Raw genomic sequence first — 27468 nt, forward strand, 5'->3', positions numbered from 1 at the left:
CTTATAGAACTGAGAGTGTTACAGGAAGCCTTCCTGAAAGTTAAGACCTGGAAGCTGAGGCCAACGTGAAGACGGTCATCACAAGTAGTTAAAGTATTAAGGATCCTGTTGTAGACTTCGGGTCCAGAGAAAGAGAAATTCAAGGGGCTGCATCAAGTAAGGAGATCCATCCAGGAGATTGTCTCGGTTGCTCCCTGGCATGTGAACTGAATGTTCTGATGACAGGTGGATGGTTCTGCCATCTCAGGGAGAGTCTCTACGTTTGTGTGTCCACACAAAACCCACGATCTCCACTCAGAGGAAGCCAGGAAGCCGATATGATGGCCATGGCCTAGGAGCCTAGATGGGCACCCAAATTCCAACCCTTTCAATGGGGAAGTAGTTTCATGAAGATTTTATAGTAACAGAGCAAAGTCATAAACACTCTCCAAACACATTGGTAGGAGCATTCAATAGGCAGTCAAAGAAAAGTAGAGAAAGCCCAGCCAGAGGCCTCAGACGCTGTCTGATGACTCATACATAGCCTTTGGTTGTTGGAATCTAGGCTTTTCTTAAGCTAATATAGTCCAAAAGATTTTCATCTGTTAGCCACAGGATGTTAGGGGCAACACAGAAGTAGGCAAGGGATGACTCTTCAGAGGGCTAAGGAGAGCCGGAGATAAATTATAGTTCCACTCTGGACCTGCAATGCTCCCACCCCTCTACAGTCTCTGAAGATCTGACCCGTTCACTAAGTGAGCCTTCCGGGTTTCAGTGCGAAGGTGCAGCTTTTCTGAGAACGTCCATTCATACAGAAGATCCAGGTTTCAGTGTGCAACCATTCATTGGTCTGGCGAGCTCTGTAAATTCACAGGACAGGTTTTGTTGTTGGGTTTTGACAGGCTCCTGTGTCAACACGTTTCTTGGTAAGCCCAGAGATAGTGGCCTCTCTACTGCCTGATTAATTGAGCTGTAGGCCTGTGCAGGACACAGGGGGATGCTGGGTTTTTGTTGTTGTTGTTCTTGTTTTGTTTTGTTTTTGTTTTTTTGGTTTTTCGTGACAGGGTTTCTCTGTGTAGCCCTGGCTGTCCTGGAACACACTCTGTAGACCAGGCTGGCCTCGAACTCAGAAATCCACCTGCCTCTGCCTCCCAAGTGCTGGGATTAAAAGCTGTGCCACCACTGCCTGGTTGATGCTGTTCTTATATGCAGACAAGATGCAGAGTCACACTGCCTCAGCATGAGCTCTCAAAATGGACACAGTGCACTCTTTTGTAAATGGAGTCAGTCACTCAGGGCCTGAAAGCCACTGCTCTAGGCAATAGGCAACAACTTAGAGCACCTATGGCTCTCCGCTTTCTGCTATTTAAAAAACTTTCAGTTGTCCTGCTCCCCACGCCCCAGAATTCTGACCTTTGTTCTTCATCCTTGTGTGTGGACTCCCAGTCCCCGGAGTTCCTCCATTTTCTGAAAGGCTGGTTCCCACTTCTCAGTTACCTGTTGTTATTCCATCCCAACCCCACCCTCCATTTGTTTCCCCTTAAATTTTGTCTGGCTGTCTAGTTATTTAAAGTTGAAGGCTAAACCCAGATCTGTTTTTCTTTAAACAGATCCCAGAGCAGGAACTGGTCCTTCCTGGTCATTTTGTTGTTGTTTATTTCTTTGAACATCTTAATTTCCTTAAAGATGTTAATCAACTTTCTGTTGTTTACTTGAAATCCATGTGTTCATCTCAATCGGCCATCTGCGGTTCCTGCTGGATCTATCTCCTGGTGCCTCCTGTCCTCCTGTGTTTATTGTTGTCTGGGAACTGCTCCTTTGCATTGGCATTTTATTCCAGAGACCTGGGTAAGAAGGGTTTACTTTACAGAGTGTTTGTATTTAGTTCTACGAGGTGCCAGCTAAGGATAGTCTAAATTGTATTCTCAGCTTGAAATATTTTGGACCACCCAGATCCTGAGACTCCAGATGATCAATCGGGCCCTCGTGTGATTCAGACTGAGGTTCCAAATTCTTAGGACGATTTCCTTTCCACTGTTTTGGTGTTTTAGAGGACAAGAAAATCATGTCCTCAATATGGGAGAGGAACATTTGTTGGAGAAGGGGAATTTTCCTAATAAAATGTCCATACTGGACTGGTCTGGGGCTCTGTCTCTCTATTTCACAAACCAACCCCACCCCCAGCCCAGGTCACATAAAAACTAAAGCCTGGCTGGCAAACAGCTTCAGAAAGCAAGTGTTGCTACTCTGCCTCTCCCGAGTCCCCGACTTTGACAAGAGACGTCTTGTTCTTTTGCAGGCTCAACAATGCATTTAATATCATTTTTACAGCTATCCAAATTGTGCTCGGAAAGGTCTTTTGGGGACCTGACCAGCAGGCTGTTCTTTTTCATTGTCACTTACACATTCTCTCTCTTCTGAGAAGTGAGTGTCTGAACATAGCCTCTGGATACCCCTGGTGATCCGAGAGACCATCCCCTTCAGAATTTACTCTGACGGACTTCTGAGCCTGTTGGCTAAGATCACGTGCAAACTTTACTCTCCAACATTCTTGCAAAATGAAAAATATCTCTGCACATCAAAGAAAAGCAGTTAAAATGTCTTGATGGCTTCTCTGAATGTTAAGGAAAATTGTTTCAGCCGTAGCTTAATGGACCTTGCTCTGCCTCTGCCTTACCTGGCTAGGATTTCACAACGCTTCTGACTGCCCGTGTCCCTGAAAGACCCATGTGTGGAAGGCTTGGTCCCATGTCACAGTGCTAATGGTAGTAGGACCTTTACCAGGTGGTGGCTACTGGAAGGAAGTTAGATCATTGGAGAGTGCACTTGAAGGGGATATTGGGGCTCTGTCTTCCATCACGACCCCTTGCTTCCTGGCTCGCAAAGGGTGATCAACCTTGCTCCCTCACACACAAGAATTGATCTTAACACAGGCCAACAAGGCCAATGGGCTGTGGACTGAAATCTCTGAAACTGTGAGTCCAAATAAACCTTTCAACCCTTTAAGTTGATTGCCCCCAGTGTTTTTGTTATAGTTTTTGAAACGTAATCATAGCAGGGCTGTTTTCCTTAATGCCGTATTTTTTTTTCAACGATTATCTTAAAACCACCATGATTTTTGTGTGATAACATAAAATTATCTGTGTATTTTGATAACTGCAACTTCCCTTTCTCTTTGCACACTAGAAATCTATGTGCCCTACGATCTATAGTATGTTTGTTTCAGTAGGATACATTTTTTTTTTCAAGTAAGAAACAATTATACATCAATTTTCAGAAAAGATAAAAGAGCTACAGAATTTCCCCGTGGTTAACCCTTTATGTAGCTTGAACTCTTGTCCTTTGTATTCCCAGGTCCTCTGCTTGCAGGCGTTGTCTTTAATAATTGCAGTTCATTACCAGCCTCAAAGCCTGAGGTTTTTCCTCTTTCAACTATTGAGGACGTCATTACGGTTTACAATTTAGTTTGGAAAAAAAAAATTCAATTCTAATTTAGAAGACTTCTTTCTAAAACTTTAGCACTCAGATGTGAGTCATAAAGACCGCTTTGTTTTGTCCACTGTAAAGTTGCCTGCTGTAAGCAGTTTTGTGCTATTCCATTTTACTCTTTAAAGTGTGAAATATTTTTCAAATCCAACTAGTGACAGAAAGCAAAGAGAGAACTGTGTGCTCTCCTGAACTTAAGATCCAACCAATCTTCCTCACATAGACTTTGAGGTCCACTTGTATTCTGATGGACTCTAACGAATTTTGATAACCAAAGCTCACGTTTCTCTGTGTAGAACTGATCTCAGCACAGTTGTTAATTTTGTGAACGTATCAGCCAGAAAGACATTCAACAGAAGGTATTTCTCAGTTTAGCAGAGCTCATACTGTAAAGTATGACCTCCCGTCTACCACATACCTCGCACATGGGTAGAGAGCCAGAAGGTCTGCCCATACCACCCATCCTATTTTGGTGAAAGTCTTGTAATGGCAAGTGAGAAATCCAGGTTCTCATAAACAGATGGGATACAAGATCATACAAAACCAAGACCTCTGGACATCCCAGGACACATAGGGTCTGTACTACAAACCTGTCCGTCTCATGTGTGTTTGTATTTCCAGGGCAGGTAGAGAGTCGGTAGTACCTCAGGTTATCAGGGCATGCTTGCTGAACAAATGACTCCAAAACTACCTGTGTGTCTAAACAGGACATTCTGTATGCCAGTGCAAGGGACTAAGAACAGAGACCTTTGGAACTTTCTAACAAAGTCTTCCAAAATCCCACTATGGGCTGGAGAGACAGCTCAGTAGTTAAGAATACTTGCTTGCCGCTCTTCCAAAAGACCTGAGTTCACTTCCCAGCACCCACACTGGTGACTTACAACCTCCTTTAAGTCCAACTCCAGGTAAACACATCTGGCCTGTGTGGATACTACACACACTCAGCATATACTCGCATGGCAACATAAATAAGAAAAGTTGTAAATCCCAAATCCCATCCCTCAGGTAGCCGCTCCCTTTACTTATATTTAACCCCATCACACAGGTAGCCGCTCCCTTTACTTATATTTAACCCCAAGCAAGGATGGTACTTGCCACCCTTTCTGGGATACATATTTATATTGTCTATGTCAAAGGTGTTAGGCTATGCCAACAAGTTTGACCATCCCCTTTTAGCCAAGACAAACTGCTAGACCTCAGTAGGCCTTGTGAACTTCATATCTGGGTGTCTACCTAAGAATAGCCAAGGGGTCATAACATGTACACCTCACATTGTATTGATGAGCTGACCAGAAACTTGCTATCAGATTAAGGCCACAAGAGTGTGTCTGTTGGTTTCTCTTTGGGGACACTGCTGAGCACACGCCTTAAGGTGACAGCTTGGCTGTGAATGTCCTTCCTGTAATATTTTGTCCTTGAGGACTGTGATATGTGTAGACCCAAGCAGGCCAGCTTGCTCTGGAGCCTGAGAGAGCCATGCTGCTCTTACATAGACAGAAGAGAGTGAGCTTTGTAGGAGGGGTGCTCACTGGAACCCCAGTTCAGTAATACTCACATTGGCTTTCTTGTGACACTGGATCCTTCAGACAACAACGGAAAAAGTTATCTTAGATGCTAAGACTTAGAAGTTGTGGATTTATGACTTTTCATGGAGTGAAGTCTTCTCTTAATGGATACGTTGAGCCATTAGATACTTGCTTGAATGTTTATAGAAAGATAACTCTTATGTTAGACCCCATGCTAGGTCTAGATATGGGAAGAAAAGACCTTTGCCCTCCTTCTGTAAGAAGCCAGCCTCCTCTCTGGAATTTGGGACATCAGCCAGGCCACAGAGTGTACCCTTCATGATGCTACAGAGAAAGCATTGAGTTTGAACTGGGAGAACAACCCCCTCCCAAAACAGAACAAAATCAAAACCAAACCCAAACAAACAAAAGGGCCTGAGGAAGGAAGGTGCGTTTAACTCCGATTCTGTGAATCCAGTCAGCATGGGGTTGAGAAACTTGTCCATATAGGCTTCTTCAGGGAACCTGGGAGTGAGGAGCAGGGACTGAGTTCCTTACTTAGCATCTGCATGGCTCTGGGTTCTATGCCGGACTCTGGAAAGAACAGAAAGGAAAGTCAAATCACATTTATTCTGTATTTTAAACTCAAGTACCTGACTTTGGCACTGCAGGTGGAACAGGACCACTTTGCCCCTGACATAGAAGCCCAGCCCAGAGACAAATGACTACTTGTAACCTAATTTTAACAAAATGTAAAGCCCACACAATAACAACCTACCTTACAACCAAATAAAACTAGAACCACAGGGAAATGTACTCTTATAACACAATACAATTTTTAAAAATATCTCATCCCCCCCGTATCCCTCATTAAAGTTTCCCAGGCTCTCTCTGAAGTTATTAAAGTATGTGAATGGTCGCCTCTGTGTTCCATCTTTCCTTACACTCATGCCTGTGGTGGAAACCAGTCTTCAACCCAATTTCCTTTCAATTCCTTCCAGTTATTGAGGTCTGTTTTCATGCCGGCACAGTTGGCCCATCTTGTGAGAACTCTGGGATCCTGTTTCTCTAAACCACATGATACCCAGAAGTCACTGCAACACGCACTACCCTCATCACCTCTCAAAATTTAAGTTCTACCCCGTCTCAAAAGGAATGGAGCCAGGAAAGCCCATAGCACGCACATATGGGAAAATGGCCTTTCACAATTCTTGGGCTGGTGACTGGGACTAGCCTCTAAGTGATGAAGACCATATTGGACAACTATCATTTGCACATAATAAGCCAGACAATCCTTAGTTGCTCTAATTGGCAAGCTTGCTTTGCAGCAAAACCACATATTGGAAGGGTTGTGAGCCACAGATACAGAAAAAAATTAAAATTAAGATCAATGTCTAAATAAGTGTTATATAAAAATGAAGAGACTCCTATACATCAAAAGATACTGCCAAGGGATTGAAAAACAACAAACCTGTCTGTTTTCAGAGAAGGCCAGGCATGTTGGTACACACTTTTAATCCCAGCACTCAGGAGGCAGAAGCAGGTGGATCTTTATGATTTCAATGCCAGCCTGGTCTACATGTGAGTTTCAAGCCAGTTATGACTTCATATTGGAACCCTGTTTAATATTTAGAACTTTTAAAGCCATCCTAAAAACACAACAACAGAATGGACAAAGAACTTTAACGGAAGTTTCTGGTAAACAATTGAAAAGAACTTTAACACAAGTTTCTCTGTAGGAAGACATGAAAATGGCCAAGGAACACAGGAACGCATCCATAATTGCGCTGGTCACCAGAGAAGTGCAAATGAAACCTCAATAAGACACCATGTCACATTGGGTAGGAAAAAGGTGAAAGTAGGTTTTACATAAGAATGTGAGAAAGCGATGGGCTTTATGGCAGCAGGATGTCACAGCTGTCCCATAAAACATATTCCCAAACTAAGTGCTAGAAAGGACATTGGTCAGGAGCCAGGCCAGGGAGACAAGACAAGGCTCATTCCGACCCTGAATGTCATACAGACTCCTGAAAGCCTTCCAAGGCTTACGATATAGAGAGGCCATTTGTAGGCCTTTGGGGCTTAGTTCAGTGGATGAGAACTTTGCAAGTATCTGTGAAACCCTGTCTTCTGTCATGCACACATACACATACGTATACGTGCGTGGGTGCATATACACACACACATACTCACAGATGCACATGCACCTATACACACTTACACATGTACACACCACACTTTCACACATGTGCACACACATTTGTACATGCACACATGCACATACACATACAATATGCACATGCAGGCACATGCACACGTATGCACGGACACAGAGACTGGGCCGGGTCCTTCCTGATAGGATGTATCAATGACCACTAACTTATCTCACTGTAAATACGTGTCTTTTTTTTTTTCTTTAGATAACATATGGAAAGCCCAGGGATGTGCAGCCTGATGGGGCAGAGCAGGGAGATCTCCTTGGTTAGTGTGGGGAAGGTCAGAATAGAGCCAAGCATTTACAAATGAAGACTCCTGGGATTCATAGTCACGTGTTCTCTGCTGATTATGTGTAGAAAGCAGATCAAGATAAGTTGACTCTGAGAACTCAAAATAGTCTTGATTCTCATCTAATGTACTCATCGTGCCTAGATGCCTTGACTAACCTGTTCAACCCATTTTAGCTTTTTCCAAGGAATGTGCCAGGAAAGGGACTCACATGAGTTTCTAGAGCTACAAAGTAAAGCAGCTGCCATTCGTCCAGTGCCTGGGATACCTCTATGTGTGTGTTGGGGGTGGGGGTGCTGGAGGGGCGGGAGCACAGAGGTCAACATTAGCTGTCCTCTTCAATCACTGGCTATCTTACATTTTGAAGCAGAGTCTCTCATTGAACCAAGAGCTCATTGATTAGCTAGACTGGCCGACCAATGGTCTCATTGCAGAAGCATAGCACAGTGCCTGGTGTTTTTATTGGCGGGGGTGGAGGAGGTGTAGGGGGCTGAGATCCAAACTCAGGTCCTTGTGTTTTCCCAGCAAGCTACTCTATCAAGTGCATCTCCCCAGTCCTCTACCAACCCCACCTAGTAGTGATATCAACTCTGAAAGAGGAGAGCAGAGTGAGATACGAAAAGAGGCTTTATCAAAACACTGCATCCAATACATGCTGCATATGCGTTTGCTACCTGAAACCAATACTTTCAAAGGAAAGCAAGAGGATAAAAATATTCCAGATGCATAAGCTTATAACTAAGGATACCCAGGTGATCATGGGACAATGCAACAATCAAAATGGCGGGGAGACCTGAGAAAAGATACTGGGTGAGATCAGATTTCACTGCATCAAAGATTCCATTTGTAGCCTTATTTTTCTCTCTTCTCAAGAATTCTGTGAAAGTCCAAGGGCACTGGACAGAGGTGAATAGAATCAGGGAAGTGCCTCTCGGTTACCATGACAACATGATCCCCGACTTTATCTTTATGCCTCATCAGCCCCTAAGTCCAGTTTGAATACCATCAGAGGTCTCTGACATTAAGATGAACATGTACTCCTGACCCAAGAAAGACGGAAACTTGAAAGGAAGCAAGGTTTCCAAAGAGTACAGTGATCACATCTTTACCCTGAAGATGTGTGATAACCACACTGTGGCATAATGGAGATGGTCCCTAGCCCCGCTCCCCTGGTTAAGCAGCCATAGACCATTGCAGAGGCTAGCTGACAAGTGTCAGGACTGTAAAAATGGCTGTAGCAAAGCTTTGATGATTAATGATAATAAGGCCTCTTGGACTCAATAAGATTTTTAAAGGAAGTGAAAAACTAATGGGAAAAATGTCAAGACAGTAGTTATATCCAGCTGTGGTGAGGGTATTGACATTGTTGCTTTTGATCTGGACTGATTAACAATCTTTCATCTATTTCAGACCAGTTTGCATGCATGATGCCTGCTGAAGGTCTTACTGTTGAATTGCCAAGCACAACCTTCAGAGCGTCCCTTGCTTTGTTAAAATATGCAATTTTGGCAGTCCGTGGACTCGAGGGACAGCTGTATGCCTTTTATTCTATTGGTCTACTAATTTGTTCTCTTGGCTGTCTTTTTTTATTTCCGAGGACTCTTTTTCTTTAATGTGATGACATTCCTAGTTCCTGGTTATGCTGAAGAGACTATTAATGAATGTAGTCTTTTCTGTTCTGCCCTAAAGCTGTTCAGTCATATCATATGTATTGGCTGGATAAATACAATCCGAATAAACAGTCCATTTCCCATTATGAAGGTCTTGTTAGAAGAACTGATCGAGATCTGAGAGAGGTTTGAGGTTTGAGGGCACAGTCCCCAGGATGCTGCTCTGCCTAAGGTTTCTGGTTATTTGGGTTCAAGGATATAAGGGATCTAGAAGAGTCTGCACCTCACTTCGGGTGCCAAGTGTGTGGTTGGCAGGCACCCCCAAACCACCGTCATTCAGTAGAAGGACTTCCAGAACTCAGTAAAAGTACTCATGGACTGCTAGAGTGTGTGAAGGGGCCGGTCCTGCAGAACAAAAGCTGCAGGACCTCCATGACACAGGGCAACAACAGGATACCCTACAGGAGTCTCAGTGTGGATCCAGTATTGATAGTGTAGCAGAAGCCAGGCCAATGACTCATTGCAATGAACACTTCCAAGTAAAGATGTGTGGGCAAAAGGGTATACTGTGTGACACACTGTGACACAACACACTGCAGATTCCCTGACGAAATGCTTGGTTTTTGTTTGTTTTATTTTTTTTTTTATTTTAAAATTTTCCTCATTTTTATTTTTTGTTTTCTTTGTGGGGGAGGTTGCAAGGGAGGAGGATAACAATGAAAGGACAAGGAGATGCATGGGCTTGGGTACATGATGTGAAATTTACAAAGAATCAATAAAGGTTTTTTTTTTTAAAAAAAAAATGCTTATCACATGAGAAGGCTGTGGCCTCCAATCAACTCTCTGAGGAGATATGTTGCAGATGTAAGTCCTCTAGTAGTTGCTGGACACGTTACTGTTACTGTCCCAATACGTGCATATGGAATATGCACTGAACATTGCCACCAGCAATGTTGGCATAAACTATGACATCTACAACTATTATTGTGGCTAGATAGAGCAGTTTCCCACAAGGTTGACCCCAGTCCCAGAGCGATGATACCTCATGACCCAAAGCCATGATCCTAAACCTTGTACTTGATCAGGCTCATGCTCCCCTAAAATCTGAAGTGGATACCTTCTATCCTAAACAAAAATGGTCTTAATGGCTATCACAAGGTTATCTCCCAAAGCTCACAGCAAAGGGAAGCTCTTTTGAGAGGTGAAGCTAAATTATTTGCTACATAAGTGTGTGCAGAGAAGAGATGATAAATTGGGCGACTGGGGAATAGGGGATATGCGATAGCTCAGTCAATAAAGAGCTTGTTGCAAAGGCATGAAGACTTGAGTTCAGATCCCCAGCACCCATGTGGCCATACATCTGGACCTGTCACCACCTGTAGGATGAGCAGAGAAACACAGATCCCTGGCCATCACTGGCCATCTAGGATAGATAAGTCAGTGAGATTCAGGTTTAGCAAGAGACCTTGTCCCAAAAATAAGGTGGAGAATTGAGGAAATCACCTTACATATTCAATGCACACACACACACACACACACACACACACACACACACACCTGTCCACATACATACAGACATACACACATGCACACACGTGCACACACACATAGTCACACAGTCACACACAGACACACACATACCTGCTCACACACACACATACATATACACTCATACACAGACCTATATACACATGCACACGCACACCCACTCACATACATACATGTGAACACACACATAGTCACACAACCACATACAGACATGCACACACACATAGTCACCTAGTCACACAGTCTCTCTCACAGACACATGTACATTCACACACACAGTTGGGTGATAGGGAAAGGGCTTAGTGTGAGCTTCAGTGACCAACCAAACATTTGAAGGAGCAACAGAAAGAAAACTGAATTTACCTAAACTACAGGACCCTCAGGCAAGACATGATAAGTGTATCTAAAACTGTAGAAAGCCTGTGTGAGCAATGGGCTTGTTTTCACCCTGTATGATCACAGGGGACAGAGCTAATGCCCTTCAGTTGATGTTGTAAAGATTGAAGTCACATATAAGGAAGAGACTTCTAATAAGGCTATCTGGAAATATACAGGCTGTCCTGCAAAGATAGTAAGCCTCCCAAGTTGAAAATCATCATCGCTGCACAGAGCACATCACCCATTACCATGGCGACCCTTTGGTTAGGAAATGCAAAGACCTCCCTCCGAGAATCCTTTTGACTCTACTACTTTATGCTTACTTAGGTCAATGTTTTCCATCTTGACCCGTAGTTGTATTCTAGAGTTGGTAAGCTATTTACATACTGATTCTGAGTGTGTGGTGTACCTTCCAAATTTCTGAGGTGGTACCTGGGTGCCAGGGCTGTGGAGTGATGGATGCCCTGAGCAGACTGTAAATATGTGATATCTAGAGTAATTTAGGCTCTACTTCCTGGCCGTCACAGAGTACCATCTTATCTTACAGCTATGAGAAGGAATAGGCTGTTAAATAAGTAAAGAACAGACGGGTTTTTGTGGAATGTGTGGAGTTTGCTGACAACGTCATGCTTGATAAACATGCTAGTTGGTATGTCTTATGGAATACCATCCATGTAGAATACATTTTAATTTTTTTAATTTCAAAATTTTTTAAAAACTTTTTATTCATTCTATGGGATTCTCACATCATGTACCTCAGTTCTAATCCTCTCCTCATTTCCTTGTACCCACCCTCTACCCTCGCAACCTCCCCCACAAAATAAAAAACACGCAAACCATCAAAAAAACAAACAAAACAAAGCATAGAAAACATCTCATTGTAGAAGCTGCAGTGTGGCCGTGTGTCCCACCACGCATCCCTCTGTCTACACATCTTCACTTGCAAATGATCAATGCAGTGAGTCAATGGTTTGGTTCCAGGTCTCTGGCTTTAGTGACACCATTGCTGGGCCTCTTCCCGATTGTCCTCTTGTTGCCCTGTGTCATGGAGATCCTACAGCTTTAGATCAGCAGGACTGGCCTTTCACATGTCTCTAAAGTTCAGAGATGCTGTAGATTTCAGTGTAGGCCAACTCAAAGCCCTGGATCTGGGCCTGGGTGGTAGCTGAGCTGCTCGGCTCACTGTCTTTCCCTTATCCGCACCTCCAAGGTGAGCTTTCCAGAACTACTCCCACTAGGCCACCCAATGCCACTATTGGCAGGAGGCAGGGTCAGCTCTTCTGCTCTCATGTCCTCAGGCTGGCTCGCCCACACCCAGAGCCAGCCTCACTGCGCTGCCTGGTCAAGGTGTGAGGCTCACTTTCCTAAGTGTTTCTGCCAGAGAGAGGCTGGGCCAGCTCTCCTGCTTTCCCAATGTCTTGTCTGTGCCTTTACCATCCAGTCTATGTTGCCCAGGCAAAGTGTTGCCCAGGCGTGACATGCACCGCCCGTTCTCTCAAGTTCTATGTAGCCAGTGAGAGGCAAGGCTAGCTCTCCTGTGCTCTTGACTTTGGGGCTGGCTCTCCAGGCTACCACAGGTATTGGGGAGCATCATTCCTGCATTCTCTCCATCTCGTGGCAGACGAGGGCCAGCTCATCTGCACCTTCTCCACCCAGGGCCATCTCTACGGTGATGCCCACGTGGGGTACAGGACCTGCTCTCCCAAGTACTCGAGCTGGCGAGGGGCAGGACTAGCCATCCTGCTCTCATGATCCTGGGGCAGCTCTCCCAGCTGGCAAAGGTGGCCAGGAGCATCACCTCTGTGCCACACCACTCACAGCAGGCGAGGCAAGGTCAGCTCTCCCACACTCAAGCCCCTGGGGCCTGCTCACCAGAACCCCAGCCACAGGGGCCAGCTCCACGGCTCTGTCTGGGCTGCTCTCCCGAGCATTGCCATCAAAGCCACCAGGGAAAGGTGTGTCCAGTCCCGGAGAGTTTTCATAACTAAAACATTATGTCGCGTTTTATAGGATGGTTTTTTTTTTTCTTGTTTAATTAGGAGGATGGTGATAATTTCCTACTTTGGTCTATTAATGGACTGTCTGATTGATTGACTTGCATAAGTTAAAACAGCTTTGCATGCCGGAGACAAATCTCTCTTGATCATAGTGTATACAGTTTGCCGTGCATTCAATTTACTAATGTCTCATAGAAGGATTTTACATTTGTATTTATCAGAGATGGTAGCTATAGCTTTCTTTAGTGTCTTTGTCTGGCTTAAAGTAACAAATGTTATAACATATGCACGAGGTATTCCTTGCAACTTAAATTTTGGAAGCGTTGAAGAGGTACTAGCGTTATTTTTCTTCGAAATCTTAGAATTCAGCTATGAAGCCACCCAGCCCTGGGTCTTTTTTTGTTAAGAGATTTTACTTACTATTTTAATCTCTTTTTTTTTCTTGTTTTTCTTCTCCTCTCCCCACAATATAAGTGAAGGTTTTCTGCATTTGCTTGTAGATGTTAAAGCAATATGTACTCTTTATCGTGTAACTTTCCTGGTCTCTATTTAACTTATTTCTCTTTCCTTCCTCCCCGCACCGCCCCCTCGCCCCCAACTATGGCGTTTCCTCCTCTCCTTCATCCTCGGGTGCCATGTCAGGCTGCTGTTGGGGGCAGGGATCTGGGGGCAGGGGTGTCCATTGCTGTAAGAAGGGGTGTTGGGGCTGCTTTCACAGAAATCCCGTGTGGGAAGCTTTTTTTCACGGTTATGACTTCCTAGATATTTTTCCGGTTTGCATTCCATTTTATTTGGTCCCTTGGCTGTTTGGGCACATATTAATCTCCACAAATTTGCTTGAGTGTTGTTATTTTCCCTAAAATGAGGAGTCACAGTATCGGGTCTGATGTGACCTGCAGGTGGTTGCAATGGCTTGAGGTTCCAGACTGGGGGGGGGGGGGGGGGGAGGGGAGGCATGCGTTCAGAGGTCTGTAGAGGCCGTAGTTCTGAACGCAGGGTCCCACAAACCTAGACGGATACCTGGGACTTGGGGCATGGTTCACTCTCTAAGGCATAGCTTGGTGCACACTGTCCACAAGCTGGTTGATGGTTCCGAAGCACAGGCAGCAGCAGCAGCTTTGACCTAGCGCTGCGTTTCTGTCATGATGCCGATTGGGCTGGGGTGCACAGCATACAACCGTGGCCTGATTCCAGGGCACAGGTGTAATACGGCGGAGCAGCAACTCCGGTCCGGGATGAGACACCACACCGTAGTATCATTAAGCAAGCCCTGGAATGGTGGTACACTAACAGTTCCCCAGCAAGCACAGAGCTGTGGCTTGATGCCCGGAGCCAGTGATCAGGACAACAGTGACTCTACCATCCAGCATGGTAGGAGGCTTTGACAGCTCAGATGTCAGGGTTCCGTTCAGTTCTGGGGAAGCTGGGTGCTACACTTGTTTGGCCTGGAGGGTAGGCAGTGACAGCTCACCAGCACTGTTTCCTTAGGACCGAGCTGTACCTTTAGCTCAGCCCCAGGAAGTATAAACACTTGGCTCAGCCAGACACTGGCTCCTTGTGGGGCAGGGTACCAAGTTAGCTCAGGATGGGGTTCATAGTGCTGACTCCTTCTCTGGAGTAGCTCAGTAGTGTTACTGGAACTTTCAACCCTAATCAGCCCATATAAAAGACACACAACCCAGATATTTTAATTATAAGCCATATGCCTAGGTTGGGCAGCTCTAGGTCTATAATAACTTATTCCCCAGCTATAAGACCTTTTGCTACTTGTGGTTTCTCCCAGTCATGAAGTTCTGGTCTATCGTGGCTTCTCCTCCTCTTCCTCTGTCCTCTCTTCTTCCCTCTCTACCTGCCATCCCTCTCCAGCCTCCAGTCCCACCTCCCCCATCCTCCCCCCAGCCCCACTGCTCAGTCACAGGCCTTTTATTGACCAGTTAAAATAGGGAAAAGGTTCCCATGGCATCACCTGGGAACCTCATTGGGGTACTCATTGGTCTGCTCATTGGAGGCAGCCCTTCTTGAGGAACCAGTATTAACATGAGAATACAAACAGCATCAGGCCAACCCCCTGCACAGGAGTTTAGCAGGGGGACCTCACTTATGGCTTAGTGCCAACAGGGACCACAGGGCTCCTCTGAGGTGAGGACTCCAGGTAAGCAAGTTGGGAACTGTTGTGGTCAGGGTCCTTCGGACTACCTTTCCCCACAGGAAGGAGTGCCTGCCCTGTGTCTAAGCTGATCTCAACTAGAGTTCTTGGCAGGGATGCAGAGGCCAGACAAGCACTTCCCCTTGCTACATGATTGCCCTGAATGTCTGTGCTCTGGAACACTCATTTGGCTTAGTTAGTTAGTTAGTGAGTTAGTTAGTTTGGTTTTGGTTTTTGGTTTTTGGTTTTTTTGAGACAGGGTTTCTCTGTGTAGCCCTGGCTGTCCTGGAACTTACTCTGTAGACCAGGCTAGCCTTGAACTCAGAAATCCACCTGCCTCTGCCTCCCAAATGCTGGGATTAAAGGCGTGCGCCACCACTCCCCGGCAATTTGTTTGTTTTTAAATCAGTATATAGCTGTCTACTTGTGACCTTGGTTGTCTTTCAGAGCACCCAAGGTAGGGTGGTAGGGATACTTACTTAGTCAGCCATCTTGTTCATACCAGTTGCCATTCCCTTTTATTGACGGCTGTCACATTTTGAGTTTTACAGGTCTGTTTCTCTGCTCGAATCCCAGGTTCCTTAAGTGTAGCCTGTCAGTCACTCTTACCTGAGTCAGCTGGTGCTGCACAAATGTTCCTTAAATGAGCAGCCGAGCTCCCTAATGAGCTAATTAGTTCTGTGGACACGAATAGCCAAGCAGCTCCTTTGCAAGGGCAGACCACTTCTGTATGTAGCTGGAAGTGGTGTGAGCTGTGGCAGGGTCAGGGCCCGGTGCTCCAGTGATTTCTAAAGCCAAGTATTTTCTCTCTTTGCCAGTTTCTGTATGTGGGACTGACTTTGTTTCATAAGTCTATGAAACATCTAAAATGATTCAGGAGCAGCATAGACTGACATCCATCAAATACAGATTATAGAATATCACAGAAGCCAAGGCATATTCAGGGGTGCCTGAGTTAGGGTTTACTGCTGTGCACAGGCACCGTGACCAAGGCAACTCTTATGAGGATAACATTTAATAATAACAGGGAAGACCTAATGTCTTCTGTCTTAGTTAGGGTTTACTGCTGTGAACAGACACCATGACCAAGGCAAGTCTCATAAAGGACACTGCTTAATTGAGGCTGGCTTACAGGGTCAGAGGTTCAGTCTATAATTATCAAGGTGGGAGCATAGCAGCATCCAGGCAGGCATGGTGCAGGAGGAGCTGAGAGTTCTACATCTTCATCTGAAGGCTGCTAGCAGGACATTGGCTTCCAGGCAGCTAGGATGAGGATCTTAAAGCCCACACCCACAATGACACACCTACTCCAACAGGACCACACCTTCTAACAATGTCACTCCCTGGGCCTAGCATATGCAAACCATCACAAGTGGCTAATGATTCTGTCTATGTAATGATGCTACCATGTGTAGGTAGCATCCCTAATGATAGCCTCCTTACAACAGGGACAGACACACTCTTCTACAAAGGACCAGGTACCTACTCGTGGGCTTTGTTACAGTGTCTACAGACGATACAGTGCTACTTAGACGATAGCACGTGCTTTATGAGGACAGGCAGAGAACCTGGTCTCCACTGCACAGCCTGGGTTTGTTAGCACTTGTTCTAAAGCAGTATGTGTTCTTAAGAATTATTGGTCAGGTGCTGGCGAGGTGGCTCAGCGGGTAAGAGCACTGACTGCTCTTCTGAAGGTCCTGAGTTCGGATCCCAGCAACCACATGGTGGCTCACAACCATCTGTAATGAAATCTGACGCCCTCTTCTGGTGTGTCTGAAGACAGTTACAGTATATTACATCAGAGCGAGTGGGGCCAGAGCAAGCGGGGCTTCCTGAGTTCAGTTCCCAGCGGCCACATGATGGCTCACAGCCATCTGTACAGCTACAGTGTACTTAATTATACACATAAAAATAAATAAATAAATCTTTAAAAAAAAAAGAATTATTGGTCAGGCATGGAGGTGCATAATCAGAACTCAGAAGGCAGAGGCAAGCGTATTTCTGTGATTTTTGAGTACAGTTAGGGGTTCACAGCCAGACTCTGCCTCAAAAAAAAAAATTTGTAATTAAGTATGTTCATTGGCTTGGGTTTATATTCAATGATTGCCTAGTATGTTCAAGGCCCTAGCTTTTTATCCCCAGCAGTGTAAAACATTAATGTGTTCATAATTCCTTGTTTTCCCTGCCCTTTTATTTAATAAAAAGATTATCTTCTTTTAAAAATAAGACATCCTTTTTCTTAGTTGTTCCAATAAGTGTACGTGGTCGGAATCGGCAGGAGCTGGACCATATGTTCATAAAAGATGCTACCTGGATGAGTGACATGGTTTCTTCTCGGGCGTGCTCAGTTCTGCTGCATTGCCTGCCCTTCTTGTTGCTAACCAACAAGTCCTCCGGGGCCACAGGACCCTGCATCTTTGCTTGCTAGCCTGATCCTAGGGCCACGCAGAGGGTCTTCCTGCCTCTCTTCCTGCGGCCTCAGAATTGATTTAGGTGACTGTCATCCTAAAATCTCCTTGGAGTTTTCTCAGCTCCCTTCAGAGTGCTCAGCGCAGCCTGAAGCTAGCAGTCTTTCCTTCCCTTACCTGTCTTCTCAGTTGCCCTTGTGCAGAGTCAAAGAAAAGCATCACCAGGAGGCTGAAAAAGCCTCGGCTTCCTAAGGTTTTCTGCTTCACTCCCCCATGATTAGAGACCCGTGTCCTTCTGGCTAGCGATTCTGCCGACTTTCTTACCATGAGACGGCAGTAAAAAAAAAAAAAAAAAAAAAAAAATCAGTTGCCAAGCAACACACATGTCGTGGCTTCTTCCAACCATATGGACCCCCTTTCCAAAAGCCACAAATATTTGTCTACAACTGTGTCACACATGTGAATGGTGTGGAGTATACTAGACAGCAGACTGGTGGGATGTTGTATCATGTGACTTGGTCTGGGATTCTTTTTCCTGAAGACTTACACAGAGTCATGTGGAGAGCCGGAAGTGTGTGCCTTTGGCCTTGCACATCCATTAGCAAGACTTCCCACAAGGAACTTTATAGTCGAGTCAGCTGGAGGGGGGGAACGGATTTGCAGATCCCATAGTTGTACATTTCCTACTAGATAAAATTTCGTTGTAATCTCCAAGCCAATATTCCTGATGCCTTTATGGTGATTTAAGGACAGTGCACAGAGTGGAGGAAATTTTTGAGTCCCCGACACACGTGTTCCCCGCTGAAGTGTGGCAGGGTGAGCATTGCCTTGTGTGCTTTCAGCTTCAGTGCTTTTGAATTTTTTTATGCTTTCTGCCCATGATTTCACTGTTTCAAATGATTCCCCGGCATGGTACGGAAGTGCTTTCTAGTGAGAAAAGGCACAAAGGGGATGCTCTGTGCCTCATGTTAGATTAGCTTCGTTCAGGCATGAGTTCCTGGGCTGCTGGCTGCAGGTTCAATGCCGATGCAGATATAGCGTGATACATCCAGAGGGGAGGAGGAATTTGCCTATGGTAAGCGAGGCCACTCCTGAAATGGGGAAGGTCACAGCTATGAAGAGATGACGAAGCTGAATGTGTAGACTCATCAGCTGCTACACAATTAAAGAAGAGAGTGATGAATAGTGCCGCTCTGAGACTGAAAATCAGAGGCCTCTACTATCCTATCTCTCAAGGCCAGGAAATCATTGAACACTCTTGGCAGTATTTTATCATGAAGAAATATTGTATAAACATCATTATTTTTTTAAAAAAATCCCAGATACTAAGTAAGATGCCTTTCAATAGAAAAGCCACCTAAAATAAGGTAACCTATTGACATTTGACCAAACTGTCATTTTCCCCAGAGGGGTTCACAGGAATTCTGACTGTGTGTTTCCCTCTGCCAGCCATGCCTCAGGATCCCATAAATTGCTGTTTATGGGCACTTTATAGTGAGTAACTATCATGAATTATAAGAGTTGACTGCATATGGTCACAGCCTAATCCAAACAGAATCCATCTTCCACTTCCTGTAGTTCACTCAGATAAACCATCTTTGCTAAGTCAAGACTGGACCCCAACTTCCTTCCTGAGACATCCCTGCAGAGTATACTTTGAGGGGCACTAAATGAGATCAAATACCACACACACACACACACACACACACACACACACACACACTCACACACTTCCTCCCCTTTCTTTTACTACTTCTATCCCCTGATTCTTTTACCCTGGTATATTTATAATTTGCTGTGAAACTGGAGCATACTGGCTCATCATTCCCAAATGAATTGGTCCCAGGTAGGAAAAGAAACCACCATCTCTCTTCCCCAAAGCCAGACATAAGTCACATGAGAAAAATAAAAAAATAAAAAAATCATCTCTGCTGGCAGTGACCAGCATCCCACATGAAGTCTGTTGAGCTGATGGTCCCTCTCCAGGGGATTCTGCAGGGACATGGACTTGAGAAGGACAATCTGGGATTGAAACACATCATCTGAGCATGACATACAGCCAGAGGCTACCTCAGCCTCAGGTGGGGTGCTCCAGGGAGGAGACTAGTGCCTGCATGGGGGGGATTCAAGGAGCAGAGCCCTTTAAAAAAAAAAAACATAGCAGGATCTCACAAAAGGACAGAGAGAGAAAAATACGAGCCATTCCTTCAGGTCAATTCTTAAAGAGCCTAGAAACCATCTGAGGTGCCCCCGGGCCTTGTTATCACTAACCAAGAGAGTGGTTCCACATAGCAACTGCAAAGTTCCCAGGGGGAGCCTTTCTGGAAAGTTCTGCTTCCTGTTGCTAAGTGACTGTCTGGGCCGTGTCTGTCGTTCTCTGCTTATCAGGAATACCAACATCTCTCCCTTCAGTGTTACGGGCTGCAATAGCAGGGTTGAGAGACAATGGCAACAGCATACTTCTATGCTACAAAGGGGGTTCCCCATGGGTTGTAAACTCGTGGGGCTTCAGTGCAGGTTCCCAGCAAGCTTTTTTTTTTCTATTACAGGGTTTGCCCTGTGTGCAGAAACTTGCCGAGAAGGGCTATGTGTGCAGATAGCATGCCAGATTGCTGGTCACAAAGCCATTTTCTCCTGATCCCCTCTCCTTGTTTCTATTCCCAGGCCTCATTATGTGCGATGTCATATGCACACAAACAGATACACTAGAAGAGCCCATCGCGGCCAGGACAGAAGTGCCAAGGGAGGTGTTTGCATGAATCCCATCCTTGGAGTTAGAAGCGCTTGCTCAGCTGCCAACTGCAAATAGCCCCATGCTGCAAAGCGATGCTAATTAGTATGCCATTAAAAAAAAAAAAAAAAAGAGGAAGAAAACACCACCCACAACCAAATAGCCACACGCGAACCTGAAGTCCTGCCCTGACAGCCAGCATGAGGCATGGCCCACTAATGCAGCCTTAATCCACTTTGTTTGGCAGGGAGAGCAAGCTCACCATGCTTCTGAGAGAGTCTCTGGGGAACGTGAACTGTCGCACCACCATGATCGCACACATCTCGGCCGCAGCCGGCAGCTACGCGGAGACCCTGTCCACCATCCAGATCGCATCGAGGGTCTTAAGGATGAAGAAGAAGAAGACGAAGGTAAGGGCCCTTAATGGGAGGGAAGAATGCACTGGGGACAAGAGCAGAATCACAAAAGCCCAGTCAGTCTCGCCATTCTCTGAACACCGAGGACTTGTGCAAATGTGGCTGCTGCAGCCCCTTGCCTCAGAACGGGAAAGCCTTCCAACAACACGGGAGAAAGTTGAGCGTCCTTTTCACGGTTGATGCTGTCATGGGTCGTCCACCCTGACCGCTGACAGAGACTACTTTGGTAGATGGCTGCTGTTAGATGAAAAATGTCCCAGGGGTGGGAAGGAATCAGTCTCCTCCATGGTCACGTAGGTGAGGAACGCATCCAGCAATCTGGCTCCGGAAAGGATGGCTAACGCCTCACCCGGGTGGCATGTCCAGGAGCCTTCAGCCTGTGGGTTCTCGTGGCGATGAGCTTGTGTCTGTATTGTGTTGACAGGCGTCGGTAGGCTTACTTCCTTGGGCAGAAGCAAAGCCAGCGTAGTAGTCAAAATGGCAGCAGTGTTTGAGAAAGCCACATTTATGAGCCAACTAGTGATGCTTGTGACTTCCCTTTCTTTCTCCTTTGTATACTCCTTTTATGTCTGGTAAAAGGCAAGACTCCACGGCCAGTGCTCTGAGGCAAGGGAATAGCCTTGAGGAAGTCAGGTGGGGGGTCTGGATAAGCCACAACCTTTCACAAGCAGACGGATACTTTAGTGTGAAAATGGGGACTATCTATGTATACAATACCCATAGTGTAGGACAGGGAGGTATTCTGGCACAGCCCCGTGAGTACTGGCCCCTCCAAGGCCGGTCTTCAAGACCCTAGTGCTGGTCAGCAGCTCGGGCCTGGTGTATGACACAGGCTTGCTAGGAGGGAAGGCTATCTCAGAAGAACCCGCCCATTACCAATTCTCTTGTCCACATTGCAGTACACATCGAGCTCCTCTGGGGGAGAAAGCTCCTGTGAGGAGGGCAGAATGCGCAGGCCCACCCAGCTGAGACCCTTCCATGCCCGGGCTCCAGTGGATCCAGAATTCCCCCTTGCCCCACTGTCCAGCGATCCTGACTACTCGTCCAGCAGTGAGCAGTCCTGCGATACCGTCATCTACATCGGGCCCAACGGCACAGCCCTGTCTGACAAGGAACTCACAGACAATGAGGGGCCCCCGGACTTTGTGCCCATTGTGCCAGCCCTACAGAAGACCAGAGGTGACAGCCGGCCCGGGGAGGTGGCAGAGGCTGCAGCCAGCAAGTCAGAAAGGGACTGTCTGAAGTGCAATACGTTTGCCGAGCTGCAAGAAAGACTAGATTGCATAGATGGCAGCGAAGAACCCAACACGTTTCCCTTCGAAGAGCTGCCCATCCAGTTCGGGCCGGAGCAGGCTGGCAGATGTGCTTCTTTAAGCCAAGCAGCGGGGCCAGACACACTCTCTGAGTCCGATAAGGAAGATAATGGGTCAGACAGTGGCCAGTTGCCAGAGAGGGAAGGCACAGAGCTTCCAACCTCCAAGGTGCAGCAGAATCGGTCCCCTGCGCCTACTGTGACCCGCAGCAGCAGCCCCAGTCCAGCCTCACCACGGAGCATCCCGGGCAGCAGTAGCCAGCACAGCTCCTCCCAGCTGACACAGAGCTCCAGTCTCCAGAGCAGCCGGGAGAGTCTGAACTCGTGTGGCTTTGTGGAGAGCAAGCCCAGACCCATGGGCTCTCCAAGGCTAGGCGTTGCTAGTCTGTCCAAGACCTCAGAGTACAAACCTCCCAGCTCTCCCTCTCAGAGGTGCAAAGTCTACACCCAGAAGGGGGTCCTGCCCTCCTCTGCCCCGCCACCTTCCCTGAGCAAGGACTCTGGCATGGTCTCCAGTGAGTCCTTGCTTCAGCCCGATGTGCGTACTCCCCCAGTTGGGATGAGTCCCCAGGTTTTGAAGAAATCCATGTCTGCGGGGTGTGAAGGGTTTCCCGGAACCCTGGTTGACGGTGAGGATGCGGAAGGCCCTCCTGCGGACTCCAAGAAGGAGATTCTGAGCACCACAATGGTGACCGTGCAACAGCCCCTAGAGCTGAATGGTGAGGATGAGCTGGTCTTCACACTAGTGGAGGAGCTGACCATCAGCGGGGTGCTTGACAGTGGACGCCCGACCAGCATCATCAGCTTCAATAGTGACTGCTCCGTGCAGGCCCTAGCCTCTGGCTCCCGGCCCGTCAGCATCATCAGCAGCATCAGCGAGGATCTGGAATGCTACTCCAGTATGGCCCCCGTCTCCGAGGTAAGCATCACACAGTTCCTACCGCTCCCGAAGCTGGGCCTGGAGGAGAAGCCTCGGGAAGCGGGCAGCCGGCGCTCCTCCATCAGCTCCTGGCTGAGTGAGATGAGCGCCGGCAGTGATGGTGAGCAGTCGTGTCACAGCTTCATAGCACAGACATGCTTCGGGCACGGGGAAGCCATGGCGGAACCCCCAGCCTCAGAGTTTGTCAATACCATTCAGAACACGGCGGTGGTGTGCAGAGAGAAGCCTGAGGTGGGCCCTGACAACCTGCTCATCTTATCTGAGGTGGGTGAAGAGACGGATAACAAAGCCGCTCCCATCAAAGGCTGCAAAATCTCTACAGTGGGCAAGGCCATGGTCACCATCTCCAACACAGCCGGTCTGAGCAGCTGCGAAGGGTACATCCCCATGAAGACCAACATCACCGTTTACCCCTGCATCGCCATGAGCCCCCGAAATGTGCAAGAGCCTGAGTCCGCCACTGCCACCCCAAAGGCGAGCCCCAAAGCATCCCAGGCCCAGGAAAGCAAGGAACCCAGTACAAGGAGGGAGATGAAATTTGAGGATCCCTGGCTTAAACGAGAAGAAGAGGTGAAAAGGGAGAACGCTTACTCCAGCGAGGAAGGGGTTAAGTGTGAGACCGGCTCAAGCTCCCTGAAGGAAGAAGGTAAGATGGAGCAAGAACTGGATGGCAGGCCCAGCTCGGGCAACAGGCTGAGCGGCAGCAGCTCGGAGGCAGCCGCCTTTCAGGTGACTGACAGCATTAGGAGGGTCGTGGATGGCTGTGAGATGGCCCTGCCTGGCTTGGTGGCCCAGAGTCCCCTCCATGCCAACCGAAACCTAAAGTCAAGCAGCCTCCCAAGGGCGTTTCAGAAAGCCGACAGGCACGAGGAGCTGGACAGCTTCTACCATTGCCTGGCAGACAGCAATGGCTTCAGTGCTGCTCCGGGCATCCCATCCTCGAAGACAACCCTGGAGAGGAAAGTAGCGTCACCCAAGCATTGTGTCCTGGCGAGGCCCAAAGGGACGCCGCCTCTGCCTCCTGTCCGCAAGTCTAGCTTGGACCAGAAGAACAGGGCCAGCCCTCAACACAGCAGCGGCGGTGGCAGCAGCAGCAGCACCAGCAGCCCCCTGAACCAGCCGGCCACCTTCTTGGCTTGCTTCCCGGATGAGTCCACCAGCAAGACTAAGGATGCTACTAGCAGCAGTAAGCTCTTCAGCGCCAAGCTGGAGCAGCTGGCCAGCAGAAGCAACTCCCTTGGCAGGACAACAGTCAGCCACTATGAATGCTTGTCGTTGGAGAGGGCCGAAAGCCTGTCGTCTGTCAGCTCCCGCATGCATGCCAGCAAAGACAGTACCATGCCCCGCACTGGCAGGAGCCTGGGTCGCAGCACGGGAGCCTCACCACCCAGCTGCGGCATCACCCAGTCCGCAGGGGCCTCCCCCAAGGCCGGTCAGTCTAAGATCTCGGCAGTGAGCAAGCTCCTGCTGGCTAGCCCTAAATCCCGCAGCAGCCTGTCCACCCCGACCACCAAAACCCTCAGCTTCTCCACCAAGTCCCTGCCTCAGTCAGTGGGCCAGAGCTCCAACCTACCGCCCAGCGGGAAACACATGTCCTGGTCCACCCAGTCGCTCAGCAGGAACCGGGGTTCTGGGCTGGCTTCCAAACTACCGCTGAGAGCTGTCAACGGGCGCATTTCCGAGCTGCTCCAGGGCAGTGCGGGGCCGAGGGGTGCACAGCTGCGGGCAGAGGCGGAAGAGCGCGGTGGGGCTCCCGCGGAGGACAAGCCCGCCGCCGCCCACCTGCTGCCCTCGCCCTACAGCAAGATCACCCCTCCGAGGAAGCCGCACCGCTGCAGCAGCGGGCACGGTAGTGATAACAGCAGTGTCTTGAGCGGGGAGCTGCCACCGGCCATGGGCAAGACTGCCCTGTTCTACCACAGCGGCGGCAGCAGTGGCTACGAGAGCATGATGAGGGACAGCGAGGCCACCGGCAGCGCATCCTCGGCCCAGGACTCCATGAGCGAGAACAGCAGCTCCGTGGGAGGGAGATGCCGGAGTCTCAAGACCCCAAAGAAGCGGTCCAATTCAGGTGGGTACCTGGCACGGCTTGAGGGGACAGAGGCTCCAGGCTTCTGGGCCTCACCTCCCCTGTTCTCGGCCAGCCACGGGGGCAGGGGGGTGTCAGTCTAGATAGTAGAGCTCCTTTTCCTCAGTGTCCTGATATCAGAGACCTTGGCTGAGGACGGAACCCCCAGAGACTTTCCTACTCGGTGCCAGGAGATGCCCGCTGTGGGGGTGCCAGGCAGAGAGCTGGTCCTTGCTTCCTTGGCTTTCCCTCATCTCTGCCTTCACTTGTGCAAGTTGCCATTCAAAGGCTGAGAATACTGCCCAGAGCTTCTGGGGGACCAGTCAGATCCCGCTACCCTTCTGACCTAGTGGCCTATATGTGGGGCTGGTGGCCTCCAAGACGCTGGAAGTCACCCCCAGGGACATGGGGCAATTTTGTCTCATGGAAAGTGTGATTGGAGAGGGCTTTTCTCCTATGCCTACCCCCAAACACACTGGTGACAGTCATGGGTCCTGCAGTGCCTCTCCTCAAGTGTTAGGCAATATATATGCCATGCTCCATGCTGCCTACCTGTGTGTAAGGGGGGACTCAGCCATCTCTAGAAATATGGGCCCAGAAGGCACATACACCCAACCCCTTGTACCTGAGCTACTGATGTGTTCCTTGGAATTTGGGGTAGATGTATGATAGTAAGTTATGTTGGGCAAAAAGAAGACCAAGGTCAGATCTGGTGGCCTGGATACCATGCAGTAGGTGAATTTAAAGGACAGAGAGAAGGAAGTGGGCAGAGACAGAGGCATTGGGTACTAAGAATAATTTAGATCCCATGAGAATTTTATCTGAAATGTCATTCTTCACTAGATACTAAAGAACTTCTTCCTTAGTGCAAGAACTTTTGATTTCTTTTTTTCTTAATGAAATAAACAATCAATTGCCCTGTGTACACTTCTGCACCCCTTTGAGTGACGGCAGCAAAAACAGAATGTCCTCCTGCTCTGGCCTGGCTGTCTGACATCCTCCATGCCCTGCCAGGCTCTGCAATCGAGAGCTTTCCGAATCCTTTGCCCTGCATGTCAATGCCACCAGCCTAGTTAGGATCAAGAGATGAGGTATCACGCAGAAACGGGTCCTTCTCCTGGCAGCTGTTGCAGGAACCGTACTCAGGCCTTTACAATCTGCCATGGGGTTGCTTTTGCCTGTTTCCTGCCAGCTGTGACCCCTGGGCTCTGCCCACATAAGGGCTGAGATCAATGTCCATCATAAACCATTTGTCTTCCTCGGATCAAAGAATTCAATCTCCAGGGACTACCTAAGCTTGTGGTTTCCCATCCCCATCTGCTATGATATAAGAGGGTCCACCCATCTGTGCCTTGCACTGTAGATCACACAGCACAGGGCGAGGACACTCCATTCCGGGCAAGCTCAGCCACTGTCATGGAAGCCGCCACACTGGCATCTGCACTTCCTAGCTGTGTGTTTCTAGTCTGCTCCGTTCAAACTGAGCTCTTGTTTCATTGCTGTCTTGGAACAGGCTTTTCAGAAGCCACACACCTCCTTTCACTTGATCGACAGGCCTAGTTATGACTATCTACTCCATGTTGGTCTTCAAAGCCCGGAGAACAGTGGTAGCGTTTGCTCCAAGGCTCGCTCATGCTTTCCTGGTGGAACATGCTTCTGTTTTCTAATTTAATGTGTTGCTACCCAGCTACCTTATTCTTCCACTCTCTTAAACTCTCTAGTCAAGGCTCCTTAATTATGTCGGTTTGGAGTGAAGCAGGGAAGCAACAGAATGGATGGGGAAGGGACCAGTGTAGAGAATGGCAGACAGCTCAGAGAGAGGTAGCAGGCTCCACACATGTCCTTGCTCAGGGCTGACTCCAGTCATAACGGCTGCCCCTCTGAGGGACTCCTCTTAGAAGGCTATTGAAGGAAAATGGTGTGTCGTAAAAATGCCAGGGAAGGTGCTGGAGACGGGATTTAATATGGAGTATCCTGAGCATCAGACCTCTGTGTGCAGCCACTGTAGATTGAGGGCTCTGTGATAGATATCGCAGCGAAGACTTGCTCATTTCAGGTTAGGTGACCTTGTCTGCCTTATTTATGATTATTATTAAGAGAAATGCTGGCCGTCAGGCGTGATCAACATAAATCACAAACAACTTCTTTAAAAGAAGCCATAAGGCTTCCTCAAAGGAATTTCCTACCTAGCCGCCCAGTCCTCGGTCATGGGAGATGTCTGGGATATAGAATGGCAGGATAGGCAGTCACGTTTCATCTGTGATTGTTTTGCATTTGGAGAATTGTAGTGATTTTGTTGCTTTCAGGAATTGGGCAGCAGTGGCACACGCCTTTAATCCCAGCACTTGGGAGGCAGAGGCAGGAGGATTTCTGAGTTCGAGGCGAGCCTGGCCTACAGAGTGAGTTCCAGGACAGCCAGGGCTACACAGAGAAATCCTG

At 47.8% G+C, this 27468-nt stretch overlaps 1 protein-coding gene across 2 annotated transcripts in view; it reads left to right on the forward strand.

Annotated features, from left to right (window-relative positions):
• Kif26b (kinesin family member 26B) overlaps window positions 1-27468 on the forward strand; it is a 428179-nt gene that overhangs the window by 383662 nt on the left and 17049 nt on the right. For both annotated transcript variants that reach the window (XM_031390948.1, XM_031390954.1), the window contains 2 exons: window positions 20541-20703; window positions 21609-25032. In XM_031390948.1, coding sequence (XP_031246808.1) covers window positions 20541-20703; window positions 21609-25032 — 3587 coding nt within the window. The remainder of the gene's footprint in view (window positions 1-20540; window positions 20704-21608; window positions 25033-27468) is intronic.

Source organism: Mastomys coucha, unplaced genomic scaffold (genome assembly GCF_008632895.1).
Source record: "Mastomys coucha isolate ucsf_1 unplaced genomic scaffold, UCSF_Mcou_1 pScaffold1, whole genome shotgun sequence".
NCBI classification, from domain to species: Eukaryota; Metazoa; Chordata; class Mammalia; order Rodentia; family Muridae; genus Mastomys; species Mastomys coucha.